A 19,462-nucleotide genomic window follows, 5' to 3' on the forward strand; every position below is an offset into this window, starting at 1 on the left:
ATATGAAAAATCAAAGGTTTGGAAAAGCAGATAGTGGAAGTTGGAACTATTGGAACTTAAAATCACTACAGTTAGGACACCATACAGGGTCATATGGAGTCACAGAGAGCCGTGGACAAACCCTCTGGGTCCCATATAAGACAGGGATAAGAGCAATGCCTACTTCAAATGTATTAGGATGAGAGCAAGTTATGTCAAGTGAATACCTACTGTAGAAGGGCTCAAAAATAGAAAACTATGGCTGTTATTCTTTTTTTTTTTTTTTTTTTGGCCAGTCCTGTGCCTTGGACTCAGGGCCTGAGCACTGTCCCTGGATTCTTCCCGCTCAAGGCTAGCACTCCGCCACTTGAGCCACAGCGCCGCTTCTGGCCGTTTTCTGTATATGTGGTGCTGGGGAATCGAACCTAGGGCCTCGTGTATCCGAGGCAGGCACTCTTGCCACTAGGCTATATCCCCACCCCATTGTTATTCTTGAAATGTAGAGAATTGCAGTCTTGTCTAGACCAAATGAAAACTTTCCTAAGTATTTTTTCTAAGGGAAATAAACAAAAATAAATAGCCTGAATATCTGAAGTTCAAGGTAAATCTATTATAGTACTCCATTCTATTCTGTCCGTCTGTGTGCTTTCTGTCTGTCTGTCTTTCATTGACTGTGAGGAGTGAATTCAGGGCCTCATGCTTGGTAAAACTTGAATCATGCCCCAGACCTTTTTTCTTTGGTTTCTTTTTCTGATTGGATTTCACACATTTATCAGGGCCAGCCTGTGCCTGAGACACTCCAACTATGCCTCCTAAGAAGCTCCATGGCTGGCCTCTGTATATCATGTCTAAAATAACAATAAAGCATGTTAATTTTAAAAAAGATAGGATCATGCTACTTTGGCTTTGAGCTACCACCCTCCAAGTTCCATCTCCCCAACAGCTGAGATTACAGCAATGGGTTAACCAATGTTTTCACTTGAAACCATTTCTAATGTCGTAAATACTTATTCCAGGTACATAGTACACAATTTATTTCATCGTGATAGTGTAGTGCTGTGGAGATTCTCTCTAATATGGGCAAAACACATATGTGTTTATATGGATATTTTGCCATTCAAGGGAAGTGTGGCTGGTAGGAAATTAGACTGATAGATGTATGAGAGAACACTGTCTGATTTAAGGCAATTATGTGAGGAATTTTGGGGTTAATTGTAGTATGGGTCATTTTTACTACTTTGTATAATTGAGGGATGATTTTCTTATTCCTCTTGACAGTTTCCTCATCTTTAGAAGTGGGAATGATGGTGATGCCCATCTAACGAGTTTTGCTGATTAAATTATTGCGAGTAGTATATATCAATTCTAAAGCCCCCACAAGTGATAATCATTTGAATTCACTATTTCTTTTTTTCCTTCTTATTCTTGATCAATGTTACCAAATCCTCTGTGAAAAGTGTCCTGTGTAAAGGAGAAAGAGATATAGTCTAAGATTTCCTCTTGTTTGTGGGTTTTCTTTTCTTTTCTTTTTTTTTTTTGCCAGTCCTGGGCCTTGGACTCAGGGCCTGAGCACTGTCCCTGGCTTCATTTTGCTCAAGGCTAGCACTCTGCCACTTGAGCCACAGCGCCACTTCTGGCCGTTTTCTGTATATGTGGTGCTGGGGAATTGAACCCAGGGCCTCATTTCTACAAGGCAAGCAAGCACTCTTGCCACTAGGCCATATCTCCAGCCGATCTTCTTGTTTGTAAATCAGCTTAACACCCCTACTTTGGAGAGACTCTGGCATTCAACCATCTATATATGCATGCACATATCCATCTTGTATTTATTGTGCAGTAGTGCAAATGTTTATAAACACCAGTGTCATGTTTTTTTCCCCCAGAGATTTCTGAACATGCGGAAGTAGGAAGGATTAAATTTATGTTTTTGTAGTTCTCAGTGTTTTCCTAAACCCAAACAATGAAAAAGCAGAAAAACCAAGGAACTGGTAAGAATTAATTCAGGTGACATACTGTTTTGGACATTTTCCAAGTAGGACAATTACCTAAAATCAGGCTGACATTTATATTTCTAGCTTTCTATGCTTGTTAAAACTTTCCTTTGTGAAATGCTCATCGAGCTAAATTTCATCTAACATCTGGCCATTGAATAAATGTAGCAATGAAAACATGTCTTTTTGCCTACATGTTAGGTATACATTTTAGAAATGCAGTTAGTGTTATATTCTTGGTATACAGTCTCTTTCTTCTTTAGAGTTTGAGCTAGTTTTGGGCTTCTACCTAGAATTACAAGAATTCAAATATTTAGTACACACCAATATATTATATATAACAACTAGAGTGAAGAGTAGTGCTTTGTGGCTTTTTGTAATGATTACAAGATACTAATTAATATCTTTATCATTGAAAGTAGCACTTTGTGAGTGAATTATAATCCTCTTCTTACTGCCAAGGGGTGGAGTTAGGAATAGGGAAAAACGGAGAATGAAAATAACACAGTCTTAGCCTTTCTAGAGTTTAGAATTTAGCAGGAGATTAGACACCTGCACAAATCATTTCACCACAATGTGACAAATGATAAGAGAAGTATATTTCTTTCTGACTGGATAAAGCATCACTCACCCCTCCTCTGATTGGTTGCACATTGATGATTATCTTCAATCCTCCGCTCTTGGTCTATAACCTATCAGCACCGAGCAGGGCATCAAACCAAGAATTCACGGGAAAACCAGTACTCACTGAGTCTGCATTATCCATCTGGGTGGGCAGAGTCTGCCAAACACCCTGAGGATGAGTCATCTATCTAGTAACACCAGGCACAGTTATTGAGAGCTTCACTTTCAGATTCACTCTAATGAGTGCTGATATCCCCTGGTCTTTTTTGCATAAATGTGTACATTCTCAATTATGTCTATGAAAACGTAATTTTCACTATTTGGATCAGGGCCTACCACCGAGAATTATCTGCAGGCATTCAAAAAAATATTTGATTTCATGGATTCTTCCACTATTTCATTTGATGTTGATTATACCCAAATATTTAAACCTAAGGGAAGCTTGTAAGATCTACCTTGCAAAAACTATCAGTGAGCATTTTTCCCATGTTTTTATTATCTGTAATTTAAACTTAAAAGGTTGGACAAGGGGGTTGCAATTTAACATGTTCATGTAAGTGTCTAGTGATTTTTGTTTAGAGTCACTCTTTCCATCATTTTTCCCCATTCCATCTGTTTCTTCTCCCCAGACTCATTTACTGTGTCTCAGTTTATCACATATGTATATTAAATATTCCTGCTTTATTTGGTACTCTTCCTTTTTCATCTACCCACCACAACCCCTCTCTTTACAGTGATATTGGTATTCATTTTGTTAAACTGTATAATTGTTGAAAAGGTTTTGATCTATGGAGATTCACTTCTCCATATACCATACTTAAGTCAGCTAAATTGTGTATATAAGCACATGTGTATATTTACATGGAAGGTGGAATTTGGGGTCTAAGATCCATGTATGAGAGCAAAGAGGTGTTTAGTGTCTTTTTAAGTAAATCAATGAATTTTGGACATCACCAAACACAATGTTTACCTTTTAAAATGTTTGAAAGTTTATTTGCACAAGCTCAGTAGTATAAGATGCAACATAATTTTGGAAATTGACCACAATGCTGAAACTTTAATAGACTATTTCAAATATTAGGCATTACTGTTTAAATTTCTCCCATGTTAGCTCTACTACTAGAATAACATTTTGGTTAAAAAGTAAATGTGAACATGACAATATGATGAGTTTATTCTTCCTACGTTACCATAAATACACTTTAATTGTGATTTGGGTCATAAATGTGATCAATACTTGCTTATATATTCTCATCAACTTCAGAATTACTTATTAATCCTGAAAAGATTCTAGAAATACATTCCAATGGGTTATGTAAATTAGGTATAAACTTTAGCTCTTTGATTTTCAAGATGAATGAGTAGTCTTATATCTTAAATTTCATGTTCATTGCACATGTTATATGACATTTATATGATAGGTATTCTCACAGGCTATCAGTAGTCAATTGCAAAAGTGAGTGGCCACAGTTTTTGATCCTTGAGTTAAATGTCCTCCATTTATTTCAGAGAATTACAGGTTTCAAAAGTTAGTGCTGTGTTTGGGCGATCTGTAAAATATTAAAATGTACACGTGAACTCACAAAATTAGTGGTAAAGAAAGTGATTTTTTTGTTACATTTTCCACATGGTAATCATAATCTTCTTAATACGCACATTGGGGAATATGTAAATTCTTTTAAATCTAAAATGTTCTGAATTCTTGTCTTCTCTAGTTCTTATCATGGCCAAGATGCACTGTGCGCATGAACTACTACTTCAAGATAATAAAAATATTCAGAAAACATAATGGTGAAAAAAAGGATTTTCATTGGCTTTTGCTCTTGTGGAAAGGTTGTCTTTCCATCTTAGCCCTCGGCTGTCACAAAAGCAATTTCTCTGTCACATGGTCATAATATGTGAAGATGGGAGGATACAGTAACAAGGGACCTTCCTACGATTAATACTAACATTTGAACTTCTTGCTTTATTTTGGAATTTCCTTGTCATTATCAAGTTTAAACCAACATATATGTTGCCTGGATTCATGACCTAGAAGAATATTCTGTGCCTTTTTGGGATCTGACCTCTTATAAATCCAATAGCTCATTTCTATCATGGATGTTTTTTACGACTATGTCTTATCTGCTTGTAAAATCTTTAACATTGAGCTGCAGTTTAACTAGCAGGTCTGAGCTGCCCAAAATAGAAAAGGTGAGAACTTAGGAAAAGGATCAGATGGCAGATACAGAGCACGGCATTGCAAATTTACCAACTCCTTTTAGATTCCAAAAGAGTATTTCCTTCTAGCATAAGAAGTTAGGGCTTTTGGAAGAAAAATATCATCTTCTGCAACAAAAACAGACATTTGAAATCTTGGCCCCAAGTTTTTCAGACAACCTGAAAACTTATTCTTTACTTTTTGTACTGTTTTGATAGATGATGTGTATTTTCTGTGTAGGAGGGACCCTACCTTGTAATCTAGGGGTTTCATGTACTCTTCCTGAGGGGAGAGACTTTTGGCATTGTTCCATGGCTGGGTATAATTCATTTATGTCTTTCCAGTTTTTCCTCTCTGATCTTTTCTCTGTGTATCTGTCAGTAGCTGTCCCTTGGGAGCAGCACTGTGCACTTCATTAATAAGAAGGGATTAAGGGAAAAAGCCCTGGTCTTCTAATATACTTGGATAATTTGGTGCCCTCCACAGGGCAATAGACCCCTGCTGCATAGATGTCATTAGAAACGTACAATTTCATTACTTTTTTACTGGCAGAGCCTTGAGTGAAATACAAAATATGTTGTCTCATATGCAGGGAGAAAGCTTTCATTCACTTTATGCCCCTAAACATAGCAGAATGCAAAAATACATTTTATGTTTTTCAAATTTATATTGTCTTCCTCTAACAATACTCAAAGCCACACTTTTATTAAATATTGAGCAAAACAAAGATCTTTGCTTATATATTTAAATCCTAGATGAGCTTTATACATATTTAAAATTAATGAATATACTTGTTTTGAGTTCATACTATGTGTGAGGAGATGTGGAAGCAGGAGAAGACAATTTACAAACACATCATCCACTCTTATTTTTTCTTTTTCTGAACCTTAATTTATTGAATGCTATAATTGTAAGTGAATGTAGAAATGAGTATATTTGAAGTAAGCCATATGGTAGAATCAAAATGATTATAAGAAAGTAGTTTGTTAACTCTTCCTGGTTACCTAAATTCATCTTTGAACTTATATTGTTTGCTGGTGGTTGATATTACCTTTTGAATTGAGCCACTGATACTATGATTTTCATGGCATCCTGTGCAAACATTTGATACAATGAGTGTAAACTGCCCTTAAGTGATTTGTTCTGTCCTTTCTACAGGTGCCACCCAAACAGGAAGGCATCGTTTGACAATGGAGTAGTGGGCACCACGGTTGAGTCCCTGAAAAAGGAACTTGGGCTTCAGGCACCTTCTGTAAAATTCCTAGAATATGCCAGTGTCATTTGTAGGCCTGACACTGGTGTGATGTCTTTCTGAGAATTCGCACAACACATCACTTTTTCCTAGCACCGAAGAGAATCAGGTCTAATAGTGGTCCATTATCTCACTATCACAGACACTCAACTGCCATTGACAAGAAAAAGTGACACAAAAAAGTGACACAACTGGAGTTGTGCTTGGGAGAAGAAAGGGAGGAAAGCCCTTGATTATCAGGTATTTACAAGCGAGTTCTTTGCTCTCTTACTATTAACTTTTGTTCTGTGAAATAGATATTTGCAGGGTTTTAGATTTTTAGATAAATGCTACACTAGACCTTTAAGATGATAGAAACTGGGTTGTCAGAGACCAAAAATGCAAAGCAGTGCAGGAAAAAACAATGGGACAAATAAACTAATCAGGGGTGAAAATCCTACAGAATCATGTTGGGTTATGTAGAGAATTCTCTGCAATGAAAGATCGGTTATGTAGTCAGGTTAGATGGATCTCCACCCGACACCTTCCCCCTCTTTTATTCTGCCACCACACCTGCCTTGTCTGTAAGACATTTTAATCCATGCAAGTATTAATTAAGTTTGTATAGAAGATGATCAAATGTCCTGAGAAGTGAAACTAGCTGAGGTTGGGACCTGGCAGGACTAGTTTACATCTTCTAGAATGGGCAGGGCTTTTCAACCAACACAGAATCAGGACTTAGCTAGTTAAGTTCTTGTCAAAAATACATTGCAGCTAACATTTATATTTAGATAACCAGACACACAAACAAACTCCCCAGTGTTACTAATACATTTAAAAAAGTAAGCCAAGTGGTTAAGGATTAAAAAGGTTAGACAGTCTTCTCTGGTGCCTGGAGATTGTGCACTGAAAACAGATCCATCATTTGATACAAGAATACAGACTTCCCTTTTCCTCATGGTTTTCCCCATCCCTGTAAGGTTTCACAAGTCTTCTTATCTTGAATATCCATAGGTGACCCTTGTGATTTGATGTTTTGTTGAGTTAAACTAATAAATACACAAGCTTTCTGAATACTCTTTCTGATTTTCTGGGGCTTTAACCCCATACTATCTTGGATAGTTGAAGAGGAGGAAGAAGGAGTTGGAGTTAAAAATTGGGCACTTGCAATACAAATGAAACAATTAATTAACAATAAGCTTTGATAATATTCTTTTGCCAAAGTAGTTTATAAATGAAGGGTTGCTCACAAAAAAACTTGATATTGTATATCAAGTGATATACTGTATTTTGCCATTGTTAAATTCAGTTTAATGGAATGAATATCAAATGAGGAGTGACAATACCAATTTCCTCACAGAGGAAGTATAAGTGGAGAAGTGTGTCAATGGGTTCTGTTAGGCATAACTTAACCAGATCTTGATATATAATATATTTTTGATTGCTTATGAACGAAAGATAAAGAACATATATATATATATATATATATATATATATATATATATATATATATTTGCTTTGAGGGTATTTAAAATTATTTTATGGGATTTTAAAATTCACAATAGTGTTCTCCCTTTCCTCCTTGGTAAATAATGATTTTTTTTAGGTAGACTGAGTAATATGATTAAAAAAAATCCACAAAACTGCATGTGTCTAATTTATAACAAATCTGTTTCCTTAATGGGTGGAAGGAAATCTGAGGATTGTTCTAAGAGGTCTCGTCTGCTTTCAGTGCTATCTTCTAGTCATACTGAAGACAATACCTCTCCAGATGGGTCTTTTCCCTTCTTCTCCTCTCCACGGTCAATGTCAATCACATGCACCAGTCCAGGCTTCAGAATCAGGTCTTCAGTCTCCACCTGGCTCCTGTTGTCCTCCACTTCCATGTAGCTTCCTTTCGTTTGCTGGGCAGCTTTGCTGAAGGCTTCTTTCAAACGACGTTTGAGTTCGACATCTGGACAGAAGACGTACTCATAAAGACCACCAGCAAGGACAGCTCCTATTATTGGTCCAACCCAATATATCTGGGGAAAAAAAGATGGAAGAGAATAGAGTGTTAAGCTACTTTAGTGAATAAGTGGTCAGTATAGCATTTATCTGGGTGAAGAGAGCACTGGGAGAGAGCGATTAAAGGTGTCAGTCATTTATGCAACTGTAACCACTCTAGCTTTAGCACTTTCAAACAAAAATAATAAAAATAATAATAAAATATACTATGTCATGTAAAAAAAATGAGAACATAACTAAATCTACAACAGAAATCCTTCAATTAGTAATAAACATTTGAACAGCAAATTTGGGTGAATCATTTCTTCTCTTTTCTTTTTACTGATTATATTTGAAAATATTCTGAAGGGAGAGGGTAACAATGCTCAAAAGAAATGTATTCATTATCTTATTTATGTAGCTATGCCGCCCATTCATTACCTTTACAAAAATGTTTTAAAAATTCTGATAATTCCTTTTTGTGTGTGGTGATAATACATACAATAGGGGACAAGGTCTTAACTCCATAGGCCAAGCTGGTCTGAAACTCAGAACCTTGTGCTTCAGTTTCCTCAAATGAATTACAGTCATGGGGTATAGTGCACATTTTATCCATTTCTGTTCATTATTTTTTAAAATGTAGGTCCTGGGTTTGAATTTATGGTCTCATGCACTCATTTGGCTTTGTTGCTCAAGGCTGGGGCTCTATCACTTGAGCCACAGATCCACTTCTGGCTTTTTGGTAATATTTGGAGATAAAAGTATCTTAGACCTATCTGTGTGGACTGGCTTCAAAAGAGGATTTTTATATCTTAGCCTGAATATCTAGAGTTATAGACAGAAGCCAATGGTGTCCCACAATTTCTGATAATTCTTGATATAAAGACAGCTTTTCAGTGTTCTAGTTTATTAAGTTGTTATGAACAAGACAGCTTTCCATATTCATTTTCTGCCTGTTGATTGTTTGAATACCAAAAGCTACTCATTTTTATATGTTGGTTTTATATTCTGCTACTTTGCCAAGAATGTTATTCAGATCTAATAGTTTTATGGTGGAGGCTTCAAAGCTTTTAAGTACAGAAGCATATCATCTGCATATAGGAATGATTTAAATTCTTTCTTTCCTACATTCATTTCCCGTCTCTTGCTATATTGTATGGTGAGGAATTCTAGCATGATACTTTGTCTACAGGTTTGTCATATAACCTTTACCTGATCAGTTCTTAGTTTATCCAGGGCTTTTATCAGGAAGGAATGTTGACCTTTGTCAATGGCCTTTTCTGCATTTATTACAATGATAATGTGATTTCTTTATTTTGTTTGTGTTATATTTATTCCTCATGGAGAAGAGCAAAACTAGATCCTTGTCTCTGACACTGTACTAAAATCAGTTCAAAGTGGATCAACAGCTTTAATGTAAGATCTGAAACATTGGAGCCACCACATGAGAGCGTATGGAATACATTGGGAGATTTAGGCATAGGAAAAATATCCTGAATAGGACTCTGACTCTGAATAGCTCAACAAAGAAGAGCAAGATCTGACAAATGAGATGGCATCAAATTAATAAAAAACTACACAGTAAAGGTAACAATTTTCAGAAACAAAAGACAGCCTGTGGAATGGAAAAATATCTTTGTGAGCTATTTTTCAAAGAATTAATATCCAGAGTATATAAAAAGTGCAAAAAGTCATCAGAAGAACAAATAGTTTAATAAATGGGCAGTTGAAATGAGCACATAGTTCTCAAAAGATGTACAAGTGGCCAATAAATGCATGAAGAAATATTCAATATTTTTAGGCATAAAGGAGATGTAAGTCAAAACAACTTTGTTATTCCATCTCATCCAAGACAGAACCACTATCATGAGAAAACAACAGATTCTGGTGAAGATGTGGGGCAAAAAGAATCATTATGCATTGTTGGTGGGGATGTAAATTAGTATAGCTAATATACTCATTATAGAGAGTCTCCAAGAAACTAAAAATGAAACTACCTTTTGATCCACTGCTGGATATCTATCTATCTATCTATCTATCTATCTATCATATATATACATATATATTTGAAGTCATATAAGGTAGCATACAAGAAAAATACTTGCATATCCATGTTTACAGTAGAATTAATTAGAACAGTGAAGATATAAGAGCAGCTTAAGTAACCAACAACTGATTTGATAAAGAATATGTGTTACATATATACAGTAGCATATTATTCAACTATACAGGAAAATGTATGGAACTGGAGAATACCATATTTCACAAAATAAGCCAAGCTCAGAAAGACAAATAACATGTTTTTACTCATATGTATAATCCAGACTGAAAAGGAAAAAAAACACCAAAAAAATCCCATAATATGACATGGATGTAAAAGGAGAACTGTTGGGGATGATGGTTGAGAAGAATGAGCAGATGGAAGAGGGTAAAGGGAGAGGCAGAGAGGGGCTGTACATATGAAAATAGCATAATAGAACCCACCAAAAATGGTTTAAAAGATACTATGAGGAGAGGAGTTAAATAATATAGATGGGGCTGGGTGCTGATGGCTGATGTATGCTTGTAACCCTACCTACTCAGGAGGGTGAGATATGAAGATAGTGGTTAAAAGCGAGTCTGGGCAGGAAAATCTGCGAGACTCTTATCTCCAATTATCCACTAGAAAACCAAAAGTAGAGCTGGTAGATCCCTAGCCTTGTATAAAAGAAATCAGGGGTAGTGAGCAAGCCCTGAGTTCAAGCCACATGGCTGACAAAAACAAAAAGCTTAGACAGGATGAATTTGATCAAAGAACATCATATACCTGTTATAAATATCACAAAGAAGCCTCTTAGTATAACTTATTTAGGCAATACACACATGTGTACATATATATGTGTATATATATGTAAAATTTCCCCCCAAAGCTCTTCTTTGGTCCAAATTAAGTATACAGTAAGAGTTCTTCAACTAAAGTAGAAAAAAAACCACAAAAGATTTTCAGGGGACTACTTCTCTTATTTACTCAATATTTTTATTATATCTTGATTTTCTGTCAAATCAGGATGATATCCTTTATCAAATGGGGATTTAATTATACAGTGCAACATGATAAATGTAATCCCAACTCCACTACTTAGCCATTTTCACTTAACATTCTCACTTAACATTTAATATCTTCCTCTGCAACATGGAGCTAATATATATATATATATTATGAGGTGGAAAGATGAAATGTAATAATACTTGTAAAGTACTTAACTATTCCAAGTTCACTATAACCAGTTCTGCTCTATCTGCACCCATCTGTGATAGATTATTAGGTGCTGAGCCAGCAGATTCAACTGATCTTATAGAACTCTGTTTGCTAACTGAGTGTAAGTAGCATGTTCCCTGTATCATCTCATTTAATTGGAATCTAAATTTTGGGATCAGTATTATTATAAAAAACTAAATTTTGATGGCAAAGATATCTGGCATTCTGGGAGGCATAAAGTTTGCTTAAGACCTCATGTAGTGATTGAGTGATCTTATAAAGTGATTGATGTGAGATTTCTGTCTTGTCTATCTGATTGAAATCTCTTGAATGATGATACTGTTTTTTCTCTCTCATTTGGAAAAAAAATACGATGAATGCTTCTTGCATAAGACGCCGTCTGGAAACTAATGTCATTTAACAGCTTCATTGTAAAATCTACGAACAATTCACGTTTTAAGCTGAAGCTGAACATATACCCTTAACCAGGAAAGGTGTTGGCTGGAAGAATTAAGGTCCTTATCTTGAACATGAAAGAATTGTTTACCATCCCCTTTTAAAAGAGGAATGCGAGCCCTCCTCTGAATATCTTTGCCCTTTGTTCCTTTGTTAGGATCTCATTAAACTGGTACTATTTTATAGGCATCAAATCCCACACGGGAAAGTAGGCACTGTTAAATAATTACCACCCTTCCCCAAACAATATAGCTACATGGTCTGAAATGTAAATAGGTCTCAATGCCAAGTTCCTATTCCAAAAGAAAGTCAGATGTACTTTCAACTGACTTGTAAAAAATGTTACAACAAAATTTTATTGTTAAAAATATAGAAAATTAATGTGTCACACTACACAAAAATCAAAACATTCTGATGCTATTTCTGATCTATCAATATGCCTTAAAATTAATCTTAAATTTCACACAACCATTACTACTAGTTTACAATTTTTGTAGTAAAATTATATTTCTTATAAATTAACAAGGGAAATGGTTGAATTAATCAATAGGCCAAGAATTATAACAGTATTTAAATTGCCAGTTTAGTACAACTGACAAAAAATTGATAAAAAACCGAAAAATAGTAACAGAAAACTACTTTCATTCATATTTTCAGGTTCTCTTTAATACATTAAAAATAATTATTTACAAAATAGCTGGAATTTGATAAGTTAAAATAAAATTGTTTTCCAATTATGCAATCTATATACTGTCCATTAAAAATCCCTATTCTTCTTAATGTAGCAAAATGTTGAGAAATAGCTGAAAATACCCAGTGGCAAAATGATAACTGAAAAACTGAATCTCATGGATGTGATTGATGGCCATGTTTTGCATGGCTCTGTCCAAAATCTTGTTTAGAACAGTAATTCCCATGGTAGTATGAAATGGTGTATATTACTTGTAATGATTCAATATACTTTTCATAGCAATGAATTCTTATAACAACGGTGTGCTGTTTTTTTTCTTTCCAATGCTATCCCATAGTTGAGTATGCATAAAACCAAAACACAAATGACATATCCTTAATTTAAAAAGCAAGTGCAAAATAACATCTATGACATACAAATGAAAATAAACGTTTAGCTTTCTTGCAGCTGGCCGATGTATGTCTTAGATTTTTACTACTCTAAATAGATTGTGTGTGAATAGCCTACACAACTGTTCATTATTTATTTAAAATTAGAATTCTATTACTGTAAGAAAAAAATCAAAACAAAATTGGTAGTGATGTTTAAAAAAATGGATCTCACTATTACTTGCCAGCTTTGTCTCACACATGAATAAATAGGTTAGGCCTGAGATTCAAAAGCATACCTTTGCTGAAAGTCATTTATTTTCCAGGCTATGGTTGGGGTCATAATATCATAAATGGTTTCACCATCTGTGTTTAAATGCTTCCAACTTGCCCACTATTAATTGGGTTACACTTTTGTAAACAAAAAGGTAAATATTTTACTATGAACAATACTTTCAAGGATTTCTTTCTTTTTTTTTTTTTTCTTCTTTGCAAGTTTGTTTTTTGTTGTTGCTGGGAAGGCTTTTGTCTCAATTATTTAAATACCATGTTCACTCTACCATTCTGATTTTAATTTGTTCCACATAAGCAACCTCCACATACGATGTGTTCTGTTGCAGTCTGATAGACTGCTCAAACTGATGCTTGAACAAACAAACAAAACCAAACCAAAACCATTACTAAAGGCCTAGGACATACATCAGATGAGATGTTTTGCAGCAGATCTGAGACTTTCTCTAGGCTTTATAAAAGGTCTGCTAAAGTGAGATTTGAGATAAGGTGAATGCAACAGAAAGTAGTGGCTAAAATAATAAAGAAACTCATGGCTAATTGCCCTCAACCATACATAATATGATAGGAAATATCTACACAATGGTTACCCAGTGGTTTTCCCAATTTCCCATGATAACTGCAGGTCCAAAGGATCGGGCTGGGTTCATACTGGCACCAGTATAATTGATCTAGAGGAAGAAAGAGAACAATTTCAGACATCCTCAGGACAGGGCTATGAACGGGTATCATTCATTGCAATTTGGTATTTTTGTCTCATCAGGAATGCCAAGATTTTAGCAGCCGTGTCAACATTCTGGTCACATAGTTGGCAAAATGGCCAGCTAAAGTGGACAGACATGATTGGATACTGAAGAGCTCCAGCTGTAAACAGCATCTTTAGGCCAGCTCTAGGGTGAGGATAAATGAAATGGATCAATTATTTAAATGGACTTGGAAACTTACTGCAAATAAATGTCCAATTGCAACAGAAAATCCAATTGCTAAAGCTATTGAACCAGTGACATCAGTCCGTTTGGAATCACAGCTGGCAAAAATTGTAAACACCAACTGAAATGTGATTATCAACTCCACCAGGAGACCGTGGCCAGCAGTGAGATTTCCATGAACCTGGAGAGAGAAATATACTCTATTGGAATTGAAGCAAGCGTACATTTCTGTAACAGTATAGCAATATGAAAGGCATATTTTATCTCTGTAGAAAGTAATGGTTAATTTGAGACTTGCATACCATCCCAGTGGGGACCTGCAAGCCTGCCCCCTCCCAAGAGGGAAGAGTAAGTAATAAATATACAATCATCTTTGTCTGCCAGAGATCATTACTTTAACAATGACCAAAGTGTGAGTTTATGCTAAATATTACTTTTTAAAAGAAAGCTAAATGGGCTATTGTTGCACTTAATTGCACTTTCCTGAGAGACTTATAATTCTATCAGGCAGTGATTAATTCCATTAAGTAGATTTAAATTAATATAACTCAAGTAAAATTTAGGCTGTGTATGGTTAAAGTCAGTCCCATTGCTGAGTTAACAAATCGTATTCCTTATCAGAGAAAAAGCAAAACTAGGATAAAATGCCAATTTTGTCTTTTTAGGAGTTATCCTCTATGTAGACTATTTTAACTTTTGTAGACATAAAACTTCTTTTGCTAGTGAGCAAATAATTGTAATATAAATGTTGTAAGATAAATATATTGTCTGTACAGTTACGGGGCAAAGGGGGGATGTAGGAGACAGAGGAGAAAAAGCTAATACCATTTTTTTTTTAAATCACTAAGACTTTTTTTGGTAGCATTACTGAGGATTGAACTCACAGCCTGGGTGGTGTTCCTTAGCTTTTCTGCTTCAGGCTGGTGCTCTACCCTGTGAACCACAGCTTTTTGCTGGTTAACTTGAAGTAAGAGTCTCATAGACTTTCCTGCCTGGGCTGGCTTGGAACCATAAACCTTAGATCTTTGGCTTCTGATTAGCTAAGATTGTAGACAAAAGCCAAGTAGCTTAGGCACGTGCCCTGAGACACTATCTCCTGCCCCTGCCCCCTTTTGATATGGAATGTCTCACTGTGTAGCTCAAGCTGGCCTTGATCTCAACATCCTCTTGCCTCACCCTCCTGAGTGCTGAGAATCCAGGCATGCATGACCACACATGGTTTTCTCATGGGTATTTTTAGTGTTTCCAGAATCAGTTTCACTATGTCATCAAAAGCCATCAAAAGTTCTGTGAGCAAATCAGCAACTTTGTGACTCACACTCTAGCCACAAGGGTATCATTTAGCAGATTGTGCAAGCAGCCTGAAGTGTGAAGGTAAGAGTTTAAGCGACTACCGTGGTGACTCCTAATCCTCCCACCACACTGGGAGGAGTGACCAGGTACAGAATTCCTGCTCCAATGATGGCCCCGAGGCACTGTGCAGCGATGTAGAAGACAGACTTAGCGATGCTGATCTTGCGAGTGCAGACCATGGCCACGGTCACTGCTGGGTTGATGTGGCCACCACTGATGTGCCCAAAGCATTGCACCATGGTGGCAATGCTGAGTCCAAAGCAAAGGGAGATGAGAACCATATCAACAGGCAAAGGGTTTTCTGTTCCACCCCAGTTGATGGTGGATCCCAGGCTGAGCAGAACAAAAATAAGCATGGCCAGAAATTCTGCTGTGACTGCCTTCCAGAAAGCTTGTGTCCAGACCCCTTTGAAAGCCACCATGATGTCTTCTCTTCTGCACAAAGACCCACACTTACTGCAAAAAAAAAAAAAAAAAAAAAAAAGGAACAAATGAGCATCAGATGCCAGCAGCTGAATAGATTTAGGGGAAAGGAGACAGACATACAGACTTGTTGGAGACTGTGGGGAAGGACTGCCAAACTTATTAGCCAACCAAGAAAGATTGCTTCAGGAAATCCCCTTTAATTAGTAGTCAAGAGAGTACTCTAGTAGTCCTCTTGGACTTAAGATTCAGAGACCATCCAGTTTCACTGGATCATTATCCCAACTGTCCTTACGAAAATGCTTAAATTAAGTTCCAGACACGACTAAAGATAACATATATTTACTTTGTAATTCATTCCTTCCAGGTAGATTTAAAGTTTGTGTGTTTCGTATGCTACCTATAGTTCAAACATAAAGGAATAATATTTAAAAAAATAAAGAGTAAGTCTCCTCTTTGGACTCTGTAGCTTCAAAATGACAGTCTGAGAATGAGTTTGTTAAGAGTCATCCCCTAAAATCTCCTCTTAAGCCAAGAGTGGATGAAGGAGAGGTCAGCTTGAAACCCTTCAGGACTGGCCCAGAAAGCTGTGCTTTGAGAAGCTAGACTCATGGAGGGTGGAGAAGATCCTGGTGCCTGGCAGTGGCTGTGGGAACAGGCAGGGCACAGTTGGCACAGGGCCACCCCTTCCTGCACCCCTGTGCCAGGAGGGAGCCAGTGGCCAGAGGGAGGAGCCCTAGAGCTGGGCCCTCAGAGGGACATAGCAGTGCAATTTGGGCACCCAGCATAGGAGGACGTGACAACTTCAGGCCCCAGGGGAGCCTGCAGTGCCTATCAGAGGGTGGGACTGTGGCCATGCTGGGCCAGTGCCAGGCTGCCTGGCAGAAGCCAGGTGAACAGACAGAAGTGGCCTGTGCTGAGGCCATCTCAGAGAGAAGCAGCAGGAACTGAGTATGCTTTGGAAGTGTTAGGGGAGGAAGAACAACCCCCCCTCACAACCAAACCTCTCAACCCTTAGTCATCCCCTTTTCCCTATAGGACTCTTTGGAAACTGAGGCATGCAAGAAGAGTCTGGAGTAGCCACAGGATAGCATTGGGCAGACTAGCTAGGAAAAGGGGGTGTGGTGGAGCAAAGGCTCTCAGAAAGGGTTTGTCTGTGGGGCTTTCTCATATGTGTTCTTGGCCTTGGAGGGCAGTGAGCTTCCTCTTGAAGAGCTGCAAACAGGGAGAGAAGGAGCTTGCCTGGGGTTAGGGGATGGTGGTCATCAAGGAAGGCAAGGAAGATGGAAGACTTCCTCCAATCTCCTTTCCTGCTTTTGGGTCTGTGGAGCCCAGGAGGAGCAGAGTCTGAGGATATTCACTCCAGGCTCCTTTTGGCCAGAAAGGGTTCAGTTCCCCTGTGGGAGATAATTACCTCACTTATCCCATTATGTACATTTGCCTTTGTTCTTTGCCTGTGATTGTCAAGACTGTCAACTATAGAGAGGATTTAGCAGAGAAGCTAAGCACAGAGGACAATGGAGAGGTTAGGCAAGAAAGCCAAGCACTTTAAGGGATTAGAAGTTCTGTAGCTTTCTCTCTGATGTCTTGTAGGGGACTAAGTTCCCCCTCACCACACTTCCTGTCCCTGGGAACCTGTGAGTTGCACTAGCTTTGAGGAGGTTTCTGGCCCAGATCCGGCTGGCTGGGGATCTTTCTTCACCTGTACCCACTCAGCAATGTCTCTGGTGTGATATGGGGCATTTGCTTCAGACTTACTTAGAGAAATCATTTTCTGCCCAAACCTGGGTGTTAGGATAAAATAAGGGATTTGTGTATGTAAAGGGGGAGAAAAAGAGGGGTCAAGATAGCTTGCCACACCCAGAATGTACTCCATCTACCCAGTGAACTCCTCTAAACAAATCATGTAATTATGGAAAAAAATCAGCTGGGATAATGTTGACATCATACTCACTAAGGGAAGAGAGCACTGAGACAGAAACAGCACTTAGAATGTGCAGAGAGGGCACCCTGGAAGAGGCATGAAAAAAAAATGTTCCCAAGGGGAAGAAACTCTGAGGATTCACACACAAATTGAAATGGGAGCAGAGCATCACTTTTGAACTCACTAGAAGCCCAGAGCTATACGGGTAAGCAAAGGGGCAGGGTGCTGTACCACACATGCTGTCTTCCAGGGCTGGGTTTGGGCAGGGGAGAGGACAAAGCAAAAGCAAAGGAAGTGAAGTGGACAGGAAATGCTCCCTTTTCAGCAGGAGAGCACCCAGGGGAGGCATTCCTGGGAAAGATCAGGATCCCTATGAAACCCTTCTAACACTCCCTCCACCTTGACTTCTCTTCCCACACCTGTTTACCTCTCCAGAGACAAACAGGAGAAACTCAGCTGCTCTTTCTGCTTCAGATTTTCATCAACCAGAGAAATAACAACACAGTACCTCAATACATAAAACATAAATACATTCCACAAAATTTGATTTGCTTTTAGGTCAGAGTGAGGAGCCTTGGTTGGCTGTGAACCCCGATGTTTGCTGGCATGTGCATACCTTTCTGGTCTCATGAGGGCTCACCCTGATGCGGCTCACTGTCTGCTGTCTCCATCATCAATGTCCCCTTATGTGTTTGCACTCATTGCAAATGGATCATCACAATTTGTTTTGCTTCTTTTGCCCCAGAACAAAGAGGGCTTGTCGATGTGACCGCGTTGTAGTGAACAAACCAGACTCATTGCTTTCCAATTGAACACCCAGCCTCATCCACTCCAGGATAGCTGAGTTCCTGGGTAAGTAATTTTTCTAATGAACTACAGATAGATTTCCCCCAACCATCCACTGGTCTTTCTATGAAGATTTTGCTTCAAAGCATCCCTTGTTTCGATCTTCTCAGTGCCTCTCCAAGCTTAAAAGAATCACCCACCTGCTCTGTAACTCCTTCTAGATTTTCCTAGAGAAGCACACATGTCTGTAATAGAAATAAAGTTCATCTTTTGACCCTAAACATTATTGCATTAAGGCAAAGAAGGACTTACCCCCACGGCCTTGCTGCAGGTCTGTCACTCATGCCTTCCCTGGCTGAGTGCAGTTCTCATTGCCTGCCCCTCAGCTCCCAGTGAGCTGGGAGTCAGATTACGGCCACTTGTCTGATTGGGTTTTTGGAGTGTAGGGGTGGAAAGATTCTGCCCCATGTGGCAATCGCTAAGTTATATTTGCACTTGAAATAACTTCTCCGTACCTGATCACTATAGACACAGGGCATTTCAGGAATGAAAAACACTTACTTCTTATTTCCTTAGCCAGTAGTCTTTGTAAGTGAAGATTCCCTATTTTCATTCTTCCTATCGCAAAGCGTTGCTGAGAACTTGCCATGTTTGTAGTGGAAATTGAACAACTATTAGAAAACAGTCTTGCACTAATCCAGCAGGCAAGACAAATTGGGATCTAGGCTTTAGCATGTTCGATTTTGAATGGCAAACAGCTGAGGAGTTCACACTGAAATATTTGATCTAAGCAGAAGCATGATAATCACAATAGGATTTATAGCAGCTTTATTTATAGTAAAGGTAGTCCTAGTTGGACAATAAAATAAGGAAAAATAGGAAATATAGGTCACAATACTGCTCCAGGATGCTAATCCGAATGCTATATGAATAGTAATTTTCTGAGTAAAAGCAACAACATTTAAAACTATAGAGGTTAGAGAGACAAAATT

General features: G+C 37.8%; 1 protein-coding gene across 2 annotated transcripts; it reads right to left on the minus strand.

Moving 5' to 3' along the window:
* Positions 1-3,571: 3,571 nt before the first annotated feature.
* Aqp4 (aquaporin 4) lies at positions 3,572-19,044 on the minus strand. Of its 2 annotated transcripts, XM_048363523.1 has the most exons (6): positions 18,783-19,044; positions 15,379-15,793; positions 14,001-14,165; positions 13,646-13,726; positions 7,789-8,049; positions 3,572-4,144 (listed from the first exon to the last, which is right to left on the minus strand). In XM_048363523.1, the coding sequence occupies exons 1-6, from the start codon at positions 18,812-18,814 to the stop codon at positions 4,124-4,126; spliced, it is 975 nt and encodes a 324-aa protein (XP_048219480.1). In that variant the 5' UTR covers positions 18,815-19,044; the 3' UTR covers positions 3,572-4,123. The 2 variants fall into 2 exon arrangements, with proteins under 2 accessions (XP_048219480.1, XP_048219481.1); XM_048363524.1 differs by lacking the exon at positions 3,572-4,144 and having other exon boundaries at positions 7,619-8,049.
* Between the last annotated feature and the right edge of the window lie 418 nt (positions 19,045-19,462).

This window comes from Perognathus longimembris, chromosome 15, assembly GCF_023159225.1.
Source record: "Perognathus longimembris pacificus isolate PPM17 chromosome 15, ASM2315922v1, whole genome shotgun sequence".
Taxonomy (NCBI): Eukaryota; Metazoa; Chordata; class Mammalia; order Rodentia; family Heteromyidae; genus Perognathus; species Perognathus longimembris.